This window comes from Polyodon spathula, chromosome 8 (genome assembly GCF_017654505.1).
Source record: "Polyodon spathula isolate WHYD16114869_AA chromosome 8, ASM1765450v1, whole genome shotgun sequence".
Lineage (NCBI taxonomy): Eukaryota > Metazoa > Chordata > Actinopteri > Acipenseriformes > Polyodontidae > Polyodon > Polyodon spathula.
The window spans coordinates 33,615,521-33,631,420 of NC_054541.1; the positions used below are offsets into that span (position 1 = coordinate 33,615,521).

Genomic DNA, 15,900 nt, shown 5'->3' on the forward strand with positions numbered 1-15,900 from the left:
ATCCCTACATCAGAGGGACCACTGTATGCAGTTATAACAAAATGAAGCCATAATGTTTTGCTGGCTCGGATCAGTAGTGCCGAATGATTGGTAAACATTGCCACACAATCTCAATTTTGTTATTGTTCTAAATATGTAATCCCTGTCTCACAGCGCACCGGCGACCCCTGTGGTGGTCGGGCGCTTGTGAGCCCGCTGTATTGTAACCGGAACTGCTACAGGGCTGGTTGGCTTCATTGTCGGTATGCAGAGTGAAAGAAAGCGGTCGGCCTGACAGCCCACGTTTCGGAGGACGCTTGACCGTGCATGTCTTCGCTTCTCCCGAGTAACTGAGTTGCAGCTGTCAGACAAGGTATTAAAAGCAATCGCCCTTTCTAAATTGGGGAGAAAAATTGATTAAAATAATTTGCGTTTCCAAAAAAAAAAAAATGTAATTGTGTTCGTCTTTTCAGATCTACCTGAGTTCAACTTGTGGCAGCAATGCTAGGGACAGCCTCAGCGCATGAGGAAGTTTGGGACATGCCAACTCAGGGCTCAATACAGCCTTAAGGGCAGGAAGGGGAAGAATATATATATATATATATATATATATATATATATATATATATATATATATATATATATATATATATATATATATATATATATATATATATATATATATATATAGAATTGCTATTTATATAAAAGAAGACAAGACTAAACCAGTAAATTCCGAGTAGCAAAACAAATTACATCATACTTTAGGGAAGTATAACTCCCATTAGAAAAAGTAAGTTAAAGTAAGTAAGCAATTGGTGTTTGCAAAAAAGCCTCTGCAAATGACCATTATACTGTTGAATTTGAATTATATTGAACAAAACTTTTGGGATATTTGTTGTTGTTGTTGTTCTGTCTTGTTTGTTTTTGTTTGTTTGTTTGTTTTGTTTTTTGCCGTTTAGACTATCATTTTAGGGTTATTAATCTAGGTATCCACCCCTTTTCTTTTGTAGAAGTTCTTCATCAAACAGACAAAAGTGCGAAGGCCAGGGTAGTGGAAGACCCCACCAGAGACGCTAAGTGCCCCACACTGAGGAGAAAAGGAATGACAGGTAAATCGCAGACATGTTCATTGAAAACAAAAATCAAGTTCACGTACCTTTTCATTTGTGTTGACTATGTACATTCTCCAAACGCTTATTTTCAAGTTTTCTTTTTTACCTGTACATTGCTTCCTATAAAACATTGATTTTGTATGCCATGCCAACATTTTCTAAATAACTTAATTTCATATGGTAAGTTGTTTTCTTCTTTAACTAAATACAATAAAACCACTTTGTGGCAGTGGCTGACCGGACTGCACCTGACACTGCTGGGCTTGGAGTACACCTATGGCAGGTCAGAACGGCCAGGTGAGCCCCAGGTGCACTGTGCTGATAAAACACCCTGTCTTCTATAGGGGCAGGTTGAACTGAAAAGCTGGACAGACAGGTGAAGACAGCAGCTTGACAAACACAGAGCAGCAAACTTTATCATTTGTTTTTGTTTTTCTGTGTGCCTCTCTTTGTGCAAGTATCATTCTGTGTCAAATGCACAGCACTTTTGTGAAAATGGCTGATGTCTAATAAAAGTGGTCATCAGACCTCATAAACCTAATAAACCCATACCCTCCTGTGTCTGCGTTGTTGTTGTGCACCGGGAATTAAAACATGTTTGATATATCAATTGATAGAATATTGTAATGTAATTGGGTTATTATTAGTGGTGGTGGTTGTGTTTATTAATATTTTCAGGATACACGCCCTAAATCAGCTCAGGATAGGGGGGACTGGCAGGTATAGTAGTGAGTATATTTTCGAGAGGGAACCTAATTAGCTGTGACTCAGCGTTAATAATTTTCTGTCTTTTTCGTCTGTTCGGCAATGTTACCTGAAATTAGTGTAAATATTACTTTATAACATTCGTTGCGAATGCTCTCACAACGTTACATACCTTTTTTTTTTTTTTTTTTTTTGAACATTACTTCATAATGTTATCCAAACCTTAGAATAACATTCTCATAACGTTCTGGTAACATGGTTTTGTTTTTAGGTTGTTTTTGTGAATTACAGTAATTTAAATAATGTATGGTAGTATTTCTTAATTTTTTGTAAGCCATTGATTGAATCATGTTAAATTACCTATTGATACTTTATAATGCATGTATTTTTTTTTTTTTTTTTAAATCTTTATTTACAGAAAATAAAGCATTTATTACGCCTTCACAATTCTCATCGTGCAGAAAAAAAGGATTGTTGCAGGTTCCACCTTAAAAGAGATTGGAATCATGCCAAGTGCTGTCACGTGTTAAGATTCCTGGAAAGTTCCTAGAAAGTGGCCTTTGTATTTAGCAGCTGGCTGAGCGGTGTCTTAAACGAACTTGATCATCTAAACACTACAAAAACAACGAGATTCTGCACTGGAAACACATAACCAGCCAATATCCTCAGCACCGAATTCATTTGTGTGTGTGTGTGTGTGTGTATATATATATATATATATATATATATATATATATATATATATATATATATATATATATATATATATATATATATAATACACATCGTTCACTTAGTCAAATTATTCGTCCCAGTGTATGGGTAGTAATATTCATGCTGTAGTAATCCGATATGGTTGTACGAAATATATTTCTGAGTTTAAACTAAATTACGTATTCGTGAATCTCGACGTGTTATGTTGTCATTTTTTCTTCATTTTTTTGCAACATTTTGCTGAAATTGAAATGAATGTTTTTAGAAGCGTTCTGTTAAATCGGCCTTCCGCGTTGCCCTTTGTTGAACAAGTCTTACTTTTCGAGTGAGTGGAATTATTTTCGAGCTGGTGCAACTGCTCCAAAACATACGAGGCACAAACACTTCTTAATGGCGTTATTTAGCATCTTCTCCTGAGCGCACAGGTAAGAATGCGACTGACCTCAATTACTATATATTTATTGAATATAAAAAAATATAATTGGTTACATTTGGCTAATCTGTAAACCAGTAATATAAATTCTGCAACTGATTCCTCGATACATACATGTGTACATTGTTTTTAAAAGAATGTGTTTTAAAAACGGGCGCAGCGCAAACATGAACGTACAATTTATAATTGCAATCGCTTTAACGCTTAGAAGAAGTGATATGTTGTACAATATTACATCATTTGCTAGTTTAATTGTAATCTGATCAGACTCATTTCCTGCAGATCAAACTAAGTAGTAATACATAAATCGATCCTTTGTCGCGCTACGAACGTTTGCGAATACTTCGCATGTCGAATTCTTTATGTAGAACGCATTTTAAAAACGTTTGTGTATGTATTTATAGACAGAGATAGATAGATTGCACTAACTCCATGAATGACAACAGAGTTGGGTAAACTTCCGTTATATTATTGATGTTGCTGGGACCTGCTGTAGCCTGGTAAGTGTGAAAATGGTGCAGTTTGGTTTTACAATGTGCCCTCGGCTAATGTGTGTTTAATGGCAAGTATACCCGCATCAGTATACAAGAAATATAAAATGTAGGGTAGGGGCACTGCGTTCCCATTGTAAATATTGTTGCAGCTCTTTCGGTGTCCATGGTGAAACCAGCTAAAATCAGAAACGATGTAAATAATTGACGCAAATGAATGAAATGTCGGGTACCGTCGCCTTCATTTAAGACGATAGTATACTTTTTTTTTCAGGTGGAAGAGAAGTACAGCTTTGGTGGATAGTACTAAAAGAGCTGCCCCAAACTCGGTTATTGTCAAAGGATATACACACATCGATTATGTCAGTATTTGTTGGATGCAAGAAGTGGATTCTTGGGAGTTTTCAAATGACCGGCCTTTCATCAGATTCCACAGAAACCATAGCGAATGAGGCTAGATCGGAAACAGAATCCAGAGCTGTAGATTCAGATCAGATCCGCATTGCAGTCGCCACGGGGGAACTGAAAAGAGCAGGTATGTGTACCACACACATAACTAATATTACTCGTTATGTTCAAGCAAGCTGATCATAAACATATCGAATAACAACTCTACGAAACAATGGAATTCACGAATACAAGTATATGACTTTGTTGTATGTATTTATAACTTGTTTATTTATTATTGACATTTTGCATTCACGTTATAAGTGTTACGTTTTTAAACATAGATACAAGCTAATAATGTTTTGCTCCAATTTACGTGCTGCGCGCAGAAACTTGTACAGCTTAGAAAGTTTGTTTTGCCTTCAGCATGCAACAGGTATGCAAAAAATGGTTGTAGTCGAAATATATATATATATATATTATATATATATATATATATATATATATATATATATATATATATATATATAACGCGGGTATAAGACAATCTGACAAGATGTCTAACGTAGATTATTCATTTTAGACACAGCAACAAAATGATTTTAATGCCATAATTAATAATAGGTATAATAATGATAATAATTATGTAACCTGAACATTTACCATATTACATATCACAAAACATTAACCATTTAAAAATCATAAATAACGGTGTATGTTTTGTTTCTAGTGTTTAAACGTGTGTTGTTGAGTCGTGCTTAAGTGTGCTGTTCTCGGTACGAATATACGATTATGTAGTTCAGACTTCAAAAGTACTTTACTGAAACCCAGTACTGCACATTCATTAATGTGTCAATTCATGTTTATGATTTGTAAAGTGAGTTTCTGTCGGGGTGCTAAATGTAATGTAGCCGCATTTAGTTTGTGCTTCAGTGGCATTGTTACACATTCAGCTTTTAACAAAATTACAATACTACTGTGTAAATATTATTACATTAAAATCATTTGTTTAAAATTTTTCATTTCATTTAAATAAATTGTTTTTTTATTATTTTCCAAAAATACCTAACACATTTTTTAATTGCTTAAAAAGTTTCTTATTTTGATGAAACTGTGAATGGGCTTTTTTTTTTTTTTTTAATAAGATTATGAGGCATGGATATAATTCAATGGGATATATGTTTCTGGGAATATCATTCTTCTTTTACATACTGGTTTTTAAACATGCCCCCTAGGAGAGAGGTGTTGCCATATACCTAAATCCCAGAAAGCATGCTCTTGTGGTATAAATATATATATATTTAAACAACTTTCTCACAACTTTTGCACTTCCTGATTTTTAATTAACAAAATCTAAGCTTATTAACTGGCAATAATAGGCTATGATAAAACAATGACCTAAAGTCGTGTGCACTGTGGATCTTGGTTCAATTCCCAAGTATAATTGTTTATAATTGTTGTTTTCAATTAGGTTGGTACTGGGGTAATCTGACAGCCAATGAAGCCAAAGAGATATTGCAGGACACCACTGAGGGAACCTTCCTAGTCAGGGACAGCTCGCAGCAGGACTACCTGTTCACCATTTCTGCAAAAACTTCAGTGGGACCAACCAACTTGCGCATCGAGTACAGAGATGGCAAGTTCAGGCTGGACTCTGTTTTGTTCATCAAACCCAGACTCAAGCAGTTTGACACTGTGGTGCCTCTTGTAGAACATTATGTATATCTGTCCCGGATTTCTAAAAGCTCGGAGTCGGCATCACCACTCAACGGCACAGTGCAGCTCTTGTTGACCAAGCCTATTTATGCTTCAGCTCCATCTCTGCAGCATCTCTGCAGAATCTCCATTAACAAGGCTACCAAGAGTATAGAGGAACTGCCTTTACCAAACAGGATTAAAAATTACTTGACAGAGTACACCTATCATGTGTGAGAGCTGTGTTCCAGTACAGTATGTGTAATAAGAATAGCATCTAACACATAAACCACTTTTTTGTGCTTAATTACTCAGACTTGACATTGTGACCCATTTTTGCCCAGTAATAAATGCACTTAAAATAAGTATGCAATTCGCAAAATAGAAAAGATGAAAAAATTAAGAAATATTTTCTAGAGCTAAAATGTATTTCATTTTTTTAACTAATACTTTTTAAACCAAATATAAAAAAAAAGTTTTTTTTTTCATCCTTCTGATGTTTCTGTTTTGTGGTTTGTTGACTAGAGCGATAGCTCTGCTGAGTCAGTGGAGAAATTACAGCCGCTACCATGCTTGCTATGAACATTTTACTAATTCGTTTTTACAATTGTAAAGGCTGTACCAGATTACTGGATGTATTTAGATGGTATATTTTCCCTCTGCTAACCCCCCCCCCCCCTCCCCCTTTTGTGTGCCTGAGTTGTGCCAACTGCTAATTCCAATTAATGTTAATTTGTTAATTTGTTTTAATGAAATTCAGTATGAGTAAAAGGGTGTGTGTTGAAATAGGTTATGTTGGGGGAAAAAGTGACATTTCCCCAAGCACAAATACATTGCAGTTCTGTGGTTGGCAGATGAGAATGCAATTTGGTTTCTTAATGAATCATGTGAATAATGATTTAAAAAAAAAAAATACTGCATGGTATTAATGTGTTAGTCTCTTAAAAGAGGCAGTCGAGAGGCATTGTATTGAGGTTATAAAAAGTTAAACGGTGGGGTCGAGGCTGGGGGTGCTAAATGCATATTTTCTTTACCAAATATTTTGCTAAAAATACAGTCTCTCGTTGGTGGTAACTTTTATCCTGTACAGTTCTCCTGTACAGTGCACTTTTTAAAAACAGTATCTTGATGTTGTATACCTTACTATTTTATTACTGTATGTGATTATAGATGTACAAGTTTGAAATAAATGATCATTACTAGAGACATTGTAGATTTGTTGATTTTCTTAAAAAAAAAAAAAAAAAAAAAAGCGCATGGCTTGATTTCTGTGTAGTGTGATGACAGATGCACCTTGTTTCTGTCATAGAACATCACTCCTCAGTGTTCAAGTATGGATACTAAACTAGGGCTGGACATGTACTTTATGTTTGTGTTGGTTTGGGGCATTTCCGTGTTCAAATACCATGCTGTTACTGTCTCTTCATTGTCAATATGCCAATTTCTCACTTTTTATGTCCTTCTGGGCAGGCACAAAACCACTAATCTCTGTCTTGTATACAATCGGTAAAAGAGAGAGCAGAATACTTTCCAACCACAGCATTGAAAGATTAAGTACAACAGTAGAACATAAGTTCATGTATTTTACAAGTTTGTGTAGTCAAAAATCCCTTGAGACCTGCTTAGAAGAAAAGTGATACGGATTCTGGATTCACAATTGTCAGCTGATTGTATCTAACAGACAAATTTAGATTTTAACTAGTTTAACTAATTTGTGCATTTTCTATGGTTTCTTTGTTTGTAACCAGACATTTTTAACACAGTGGCTTTTGTTGGTAAGATGCGTTGGAGTTTAGATTGGTCTACAGCTTAACCTTTTTTAATGATGCGTTTAATACCAGTAAATTATGTTTAAGATGTTACTAGTAAACTCATTTTAAAGTCTTTAACATATTAATCATGTGAAACTGAAATTCAATACACAACCAGGGCTGAATGATTAATGAGATTTGTTTACCCTGCTGTTTGCATTTTGTGAGTTGTTCCAGATTGGACCTAAAATACCACTTTTTTTTTTTTTTTTTTAATGCTAAATGGATTACATTAATGTGATATCTGTAATAATTGAACTGCAATTGGTTGCATTGTATGACAGTGTCTTATTCTATATTTTACAGCTGGATTCTCTGTTTTTGAATTAGGCACACTTATTCTTTTATTAAATGCAACTGACATACGATGACTGGTATGCCTTTTTCCAGTCATTAGTTTTATTATTTCAAAAACATGGTAGTTGTGGTAAAGCAGTACATTTTATTTAAAAAAAAAAAAAAAAGCACTAATCGAATTGTGTTTTTATCATGGATTTATCACCATTCCAATTTATAATTGTTTTTTTTTATTAAATGATTTTCCCACATTCTTGCAAGAATACAAGAAGCATTTGGAAGATTCTTTTTGGAAGTATCAGCTAAAAGGACAAGTACCAATACTTAAAACTGGATTAATTTATTACATGTATGCATTGTTAAACTTGTATTGCCTTTTGTTATTGTTTTCATTCACCCCTGTATAAAGCTATTCTATTTTTGCTTAGAAATTGTATCTGTTTGGTGTCCTTTACATTGTATCATCTTACTTAACTGGTGTCCCTTCAATTGCATTACTCCAATTCAGCTTTGTATTAGCTCATCAATGCATATATGCATTTCAGCCTTAATTATTCAAACTGGCATCAATCGTAAACCAACCATTACATTTGACTAAATGATTCCTTCTTTCTTTCTGTTCCACTATACAAATCCTGTATCGTTCTGGACCGCAAGACAAAAGTGGAGTGCCAACATAAATCAGGAGTCTTTTTGGGCAGGGCAAGCTGGATTTCGTTTAATTTTGGGTCTCAAATTAAGGACACGTCATATGCATAGCTGATAGGAAGCTTATTATGTATTGCTAGAGTGAGGGAGCTATGGCTGACTTTTTTAAGGTGGTATTTTCATGAGTTTTCAATACATTTTCTTTGAATATCTTTGGATTCCTTTGGATTCCATTCAGTATTTATTTTTCATGTTAAATCAGCAAGCAACAGGCTTTATTTGCACTACATATATAAAACTGATTAAACAACCTAAGGTTAAAGAACACTGTCTTTTATACCTTATCCTCACTACACACATAATGATCAATGTGCACTGAAACCACATGATTGTTAGTCTTTGGGATACAACTAAATTAAGATTAGAGCTAGCTGCTGCTTCCTATAGAATATAGTAAAATTGCAGTAACATTTTGGAATATTGATTGATAACAAGAGGATCATTTAGCCAAAGAAGTCTGCAGAGAATATTGTGTGTTGATCTGCTGTTATGTTTTGACAGATTGTTTGACACTTCAGTTTTGCATTACTCATGTAAATGTTGCAGTATTGATTTATTTATCATCTTAGAAAGGTGTCAAAAGAAGCCAATTGACATTTTAAGACATATACTTACACACATTATGACTATACACTTGCTCACACATGATGCATCCTATGCAACATTTCTCTTCAGTATCTTACCCGTTTTGATTACCAGAACAATAGTGATAAAAACATGTATTTGTAACATCTTTGGGGAAAGCTTGCTGTTCATTAAAAAGATTTGTCATGCATGACATTCCCCTGTGAAAGGCTGAGAAAAAGCATAGAAATTTGGATGAACAACTTTAAGTGCAAACACATGACAGATGCATTAATGTAACAGAGCTATTCATTTGCCACCGCAAAATACAAAATGTTGGCCTAGTGCTATGCTATCATGTTGTTCTGGGGAATTCCAGTCTCCTGTTTCATCAGGGATTAACGTGGGAACAAAAGAGACTTTATAGTTATAGACGCTGTAGCTCTGAGGGGACTGCATGGCAGGCCTGCAGAGTGAAAAGAAGCTGACGGTTGATGGCACATGTTTTGAAGGATGCTTGGTGACAGCAATGAGCCGGGTTGAAGTAAAAATAATTGGGCTTTCCAAATTGGGGAGAAAATGAGAAAAAATAATTGCAGATTCCAGGCTTAAAAACTGAAATCTTAAAATCCAGATCATAAGATTGCTTTTCTTTGCTGTAACACAGTGGCGTGGTGGTTAGTGCTGCTCCCTCACAGCGCCAGGGTCCTGGGTTCTGTCACGAAATCCGTGGGTTCAGATTTCTTTACGTACTCTTTCCATGTAGCTCAGCATATACTCTTATCTCAGGGGAGACGTTAGGAGGACAGAGGAGATATTACTCCTAGTGGGGTATTGTTCCGCACTTGACCCGCAATATATCCAGATGACTAATATAGCACCCAAGAAATTGACAGACTCATGTATTTAAAGTTTTTTTACGAATCGGAGTATGATCGGTACTCCTTTGGTTTATTAACGGTTAAATATTGGATAGAGTAGTTACAGGGTACTTCGTATCCCCAGCTGACAGACACACTGGACAGTCCAGAGTCTTAACAGATATCAACGTTAACACTTTAATACATGTATATATGTATGTATTCAAGGCCGACAAGCAGGCCAAGAACATGTCACTTAAAGTACCCAATGATCTATTTCAGCACATTCAACAAATCACTCTCTAATTTCTAAAACATAGCGTGAGTCCCTTATACCAATACATGCAATACATGTGAGATTAAATAAGAATTGATTAATGCTTACCCTTGAATATAGATCGTAAAAGGATAGGACTGTCTTCACCAGGCAAATTAAACTGAGTTCATTCAGCTCAATTGTGTTTTGGTTTGCAGAAGATGGACCACCTCACCCTGTCTGTGATGAGTGTGGTGGTCTATTGTAATTTACCTAGGAGTTATATAGGTTTTTTGTCCCATTGGAATACATTACATGGGACGCCTCAATTAAATCCAATCATTAATCAGTGAGACAGTTCTTATCCATTTTACAAATAATAGTTTTTCAAAAGATCCGGACTAACTTTTCAGAATTAATAGGTGTCATGTACTCAAATAAATTCAAAACTTCACATTTGTTTCAACTCTTATGATCTCATTCCTTGTTTTCCTCCGAGCCCCTCCGTTATCTGAAAAGTTAAGTGAACCAATGTTCCCAGGATCTTGGTTTATAATATAATATAAAAACACTACTGTTATATGTGCATGCAAAACACTATTTTTATATGTGTTATATATGAGAGATGTTCTTAATATGTGACATCATCTTCTAATTGATTATATTTTACTAAATTAAAGGTATGTGTTTCTTTTAACCTCATATTGTTTCATCATTTTATTAATGAGTCAGTTTTAATTCCATATACCAATGTCTAACAGAGTATTTGACAAAAGATTGTCTCATGCAGTATTTAAGTCAATTAGTTTCACTAAGTTTAAGTGGTAATAGTTTTCATTAGAATTATTTATGCCTTAAAAATTGTATTAACCAGGCTCTGACCTGTACCTGACTTTTGAATGTGCTATTCCAAGCAGTTTTCCACAGTTTCTTGCTTTTTACAAAGCCAGAGTCTGTGCAAACACTTTTTAGATTTATGACCTATGAATGTCTGTTAAGCCATAATTTTTGCATATTATTTCTAGATATATTCTTATCTGTGCTAAACCACTAACTCCATAAACCTTAAATTCCAAATCTATAAGACTTGCAGCTTTGCTGAAGTGGAACCCAAGGACATTCCTCCTTTTTTGATAAGGAGAGAGGTCCCCTTTTTCAATGCAGCAGTTTCAAAGAACCACATTATAAGGACTCCTTCTACCATCATTAGACAACAGTATAGTGGATTAACAACAAGGTACATTATAGTATATCATTACAAACTTAACACAAAAACATAACACAACGCCTTTTATATTCTATAATTCAATGGATATCATAATGTCTAGAGGTCTTGTTGTTCAATAGAAGGAGAAAGAACCTGTATCATTTTCCCATTGAATTAAATCGAATGCTGCTCCAGCTTTTAATCTTCTTATCAATATGGTAAAGTCATGAACAAGCAATAATACTTGTCAGTTTTAAAAAATATGTTTTTTTTTATTATTAGCAAATACTTAAAACATATTATTAATCTTATGAAATCAAATAATTATTTTTAGTTTCAAATATCATGCTGTCTAAAAAAGGGGTTAATCATTTATTTTATTAATTTATAATACCTTTGTGTCTAATTACTATTCTTTAACTATTATGAACTATAAACAGTATCAATTAGCACTGAACCTGTTTCATTATAAGATAATCTTTCAATTAATTTACTTCAGTTTAACAGTTGCTCCTAGAATTTATAATATCACTTTATTTCTTTGGTGATTCCCTCTAAGATTTAAATCCAAACACCAACCAGTATAACTGCATTCGACTCTTATATTTTTATAATGACTGAACTAGGCTTGACCCTGTTCTTTGTTCATACAAAATCCAGCCGAGACAGGTTTTTTCTTAAGACTTTGGTTGTTCAAGGATTAATGTTAATTTATTGTGGTAAAGAATCCCTTTCTTATCTTATTTTGTTGGAACATAAATTTGTAGATTAACGTTCACTTTTTAGCCAAAATGGTGCTTTTTATCTAGCGTCATGCTTTCTAAAGATAAGATATACAAGTGGTAAATCGTTCATTATATATTTTCTTAGAAATTCCCATTTTACTAAGTACTTAATTAAAAACATGTGTAGACTGACCTATTTCATGGAACAAGAGAGCCATCTACTAGTCGTACAAGGATACTCCCTCTTTATCCCTCCTTCCAAAAAGCCTCTAACACTTCATTTTTATATCAAAGTTCATTCCATATTTGAAATTGCCTAGTCCATGTCCAGCATATCCCCACGTTCCCAGCAGGATTCAACTTCTGTGCCGGGTTCAGCTCTGGTTGGTTCCGAAAATACCATCGCAGGTCTCTTTGTCCAAAGTTTAGCATCACAGGTGTGAGACGCCATCTTCCTCACCTCGTACCTACAAGATACTTGGACACGTTTAGCTGGGACACCTTCTACACATTCCAATTTACCTAGATGTGCCCATTTCACTAAGTGACCTCCTTCACAACTCATGCATTCAATCCTCTTAATATCTTTTGGGTTTACATTTAAATGAGAGAAAGAAACTCCTGTAGAATCATTGCATTCAAACAAGATTCTACAGTGTTTAGCCAAATGACTGCAGGCCGGACAATGTCTGGGCCCACTCGCTGATGACTTCCTTTGGCACATATTACATGCACAATTAACAAGAGGATTATGTTTTAATTTATGTGTCAGGGTTACTTCTGCACCATGTACAATAGTTCTGGATCTGTACACATTGTTACTATACATTTCTTTCTGCTCACACAAGGTCACTTTGCGAGGTATGCCTTCCATCCAGAATACTGAAGAAGGCCAAAACTCACTGTTATTCATATTTTCTGGTATCCAATTACTGTTCTGCCTCACATCATCAGTTGGCAGACACAATACAACTGAATCTGAATCAGTTGATGAACCATGAGCCTTAGTTACTGAGATCCTCCATGCAAAGGGATTCAATGTTTTACTGACCAGCCTAGCTGACTCAACGTTACTTGCGACAGTTCAATTCTGGCCTAGGGGTCTGTCTGTGTGGAGTTTGTATGTTCTCCCCATGTCTGCATGGGTTTTCTCCGGGTACTCTGGTTTTCTCCCACAGTCAAAAGACATGCTGTTCCGGTTGATTGGTCATTCTAAATTGCCCTTTGTGTGTGTGGTACCCTGTGATGGACTGGTGTCTAGGGTGTAGTCTGCCTTGCACCCTGTGTCTGCAGTGCTAGGCTCAGGCTCACCGCGACCCTGTAAAGGATTAAGTGGTTAATTATAATGGAGGATTGGATGAATATATATGATTCCTTGTCTAAATTACTCTGTTTTTGACTGATTCTACTGTCACACCTCTGTAGTTACCTTTTAGGAAACAAACTAATACCCACTTAGGTATGAGCTGGAGCTTATTTCTCAATCGCACAACATAATTGTTTGTCTGTACAGAAAGTTTTACTGACATAGTTCTGACAAAAGTACTTGAAATACATTTAATCATTTAAACACATGCAATTAGTAAACCACGATGGTGTTAAAAATCTAATTTATTAAATGTCCTACAAAATAAAATACATTTAATTTTCTACACCACATGCTTGATGGACGTGTCTAAGAAAGACAGGTACTCTGTTTCATACATTAGGGAACGTCAGAAGATTATGGCCTTTTGGGATCAAATTATTATTCATATATCTAATATGATAGACTACAAAATTCCAGAAAGACCATCTCTATTAATATTGGGACTTAGATCTAACTCTCTAACCTGGATTTACCTAAACCAAAGAAAGGGGTAATACTTTCATCAAGCATATTGGCAAAGAAAATAATGTTGTCACTGGAAAGAGTAAAACACTGATAAATGATTGTAAAATTTATGTCATTTCAATCAACCCCTGGCCACATGGTATAAAAGAACAAAGGGATGTTTGTTAAGGAGATTGTGTAGGAGAGTGTAACAAGAAAGAAAGAAAACAAAACACTGCAATAGCCATTTTTTGGGTGATGTATTGTTTTTGCAGTGTGTTTTTTTTTTTTAAACCTTTTGCAGGTTTCCGTGTTTGTTTTGGAATAATAAAAGTGTGTGAGAACACTTAAACTGCAGTTTGGAGTCTGGGTGTAGACCAGGCTTTACCCCAATGCATTTTCTTTTAATGTATATAAACAGGAATAAGAGAGATTTAATCAATGACTACTAAATTACAAAATGAAAAAAATGTGTTATAGTAATGATTTTTGTATAATATAATGAACTAGTACTTTCTGTATAAACATGAATTTTCAAAAACAATATCATATTTTATTCACACAAAAAACACTTTTAAATATGACCTTTATATTTCTTTAAGCTACTGTAATATTGTGTGACTGTTAACAATCACTCCACTGTTTACATGTTTGTCTCAGTATGTCTATGAATGGTAGTCATTTATTGTATGGTAACGTTCGGCAACTCCTCAAGTCCTCCTGTTTACAAAATATCTTCCAGCTTTATTCTTGTAGATGTGTGTGACCATTTTACCTTCATTGGTGAGCGACCTGTTTGCCATTACTAACCAGCAGAATTCTCAACCAGTTTTAAATGTAACCAGTTCATTTTGATTTGATTTATTCCACTGGAAATAATCATAAAATACATTTTCCAAATATGTCGACTTTTAGTTTAGGAGCAGGAACATCGCAAGTCAAGCTCTTTCATAATCACACTAATTGTTTTTGTAAGTGCAAGAAGTAAACATCATTGCACTTTATAATCATATGGAGACTCCTACATCATTTTATTTGATATAGATGACCTACTTCTTTTTCACAGCATCAGTTAGCATTAATAAAAGAATAACAAAACAAAGTGGCATTTTTTTTTTTTTTTGCTGTTATTTTACCAATTGTTACTAACTATAAAAGGCAAAATGTTTAAATTGTCAAAAGTCTATACAATTAGAAATTTTGGTAACAGGGAGATTACTTTGGTCGTATTCAATTCAAAATACAGCCACACTTTATGAATTGTTATTTCCTTGTTCTATGGTGGTAGAATAGAGAAAACACCCACAGAAGAAGGATGGTTATTCTTCAAAAATGTAGTACTAGAGGCGCAAAACAATTATATCCCTAAAGTAGACAAATCTAAATGTAAAACTAAATTGCCAAAATGGTTTAATAGATCAATTAAAAAAAATATTCAGCGAAAAAAGGCACTTTACAGAGCATTGAAAAAGGACCAAAAAGAAAGTACGCAGAAAGAGTACACAGAACTGCAAACGCAAGTCAAAAAGGAAGTTAGAAAGGCCAAGAGAGAAATAGAAATAAACATTGCTAAGGGAGCTAAAACCAATTCCAAAATGTTTTTCCAATATTACAACAGCAAGAGAACATTCAAAGAGGAGATTAAATGTTTAAGAGATACAAATGGCAAAATCGTAGAGGAAGAAAAAAAAATAGCAAATATGTTAAATGATTACTTTTCACAAGTTTTTACAAAGGAAGATACTGACAACATGCCCCACATGTCATCCAGTTCCTATCCAGTTTTAAATAACTTTAGCATAACTGAGGCAGAAGTGTTAAAGGGACTAGGAGCTCTTAAAATAAACAAATCCCCTGGGCCGGATGAGATCCTCCCAGTAGTACTCAAAGAAATGAAAGAAGTAATTTACAAACCGCTAACCAAGATCATGCAGCAGTCTCTTGACACAGGGGTGGTACCGACAGACTGGAAAATTGCAAACGTAATACCGATCCACAAAAAGGGAAACAAAACTGAACCAGGTAACTACAGACCAGTAAGCCTGACTTCTATTATATGCAAACTTATGGAAACTATAATAAGATCCAAAATGGAAAATTACCTATATGGTAACAGGGTACTGGGAGACAGTCAACATGG

The 15,900-nt window shown here is 34.7% G+C and overlaps 1 protein-coding gene across 7 annotated transcripts; it reads left to right on the plus strand.

Annotated features, from left to right (window-relative positions):
- The first annotated feature begins 205 nt into the window (after positions 1 to 205).
- Positions 206 to 6,723, plus strand: LOC121319817 (suppressor of cytokine signaling 2-like). 7 transcript variants are annotated; one of them, XM_041257662.1, is made up of 4 exons: positions 206 to 352; positions 993 to 1,091; positions 3,712 to 3,972; positions 5,296 to 6,723. In XM_041257662.1, exons 2-4 carry the CDS (start codon positions 1,085 to 1,087, stop codon positions 5,754 to 5,756), a joined length of 729 nt encoding a protein of 242 aa, XP_041113596.1. In that variant the 5' UTR covers positions 206 to 352; positions 993 to 1,084; the 3' UTR covers positions 5,757 to 6,723. The 7 variants fall into 7 exon arrangements, with proteins under 7 accessions (XP_041113596.1, XP_041113597.1, XP_041113595.1 ...); XM_041257663.1 differs by lacking the exon at positions 206 to 352 and adding an exon at positions 1,325 to 1,391 and having other exon boundaries at positions 813 to 1,091; XM_041257667.1 differs by lacking the exons at positions 206 to 352; positions 993 to 1,091 and adding exons at positions 2,595 to 2,938; positions 3,351 to 3,446.
- The last annotated feature ends 9,177 nt before the right edge of the window (positions 6,724 to 15,900 follow it).

What these genes read in the sequence shown, in the direction of transcription:
- LOC121319817 (XM_041257660.1), top strand. Translation starts at nt 1,235, where the DNA reads ATGCCATGCCAACATTTTCTAAATAACTTAATTTCATATGGTAAGTTG. An exon ending in TGGCAGGTCAGAACGGCCAG is followed by an intron (nt 1,392 to 3,711) that starts GTGAGCCCCAGG and finishes TTTTTTTTTCAG; the next exon opens with GTGGAAGAGAAGTACAGCTT. An exon ending in GGGGGAACTGAAAAGAGCAG is followed by an intron (nt 3,973 to 5,295) that starts GTATGTGTACCA and finishes GTTTTCAATTAG; the next exon opens with GTTGGTACTGGGGTAATCTG.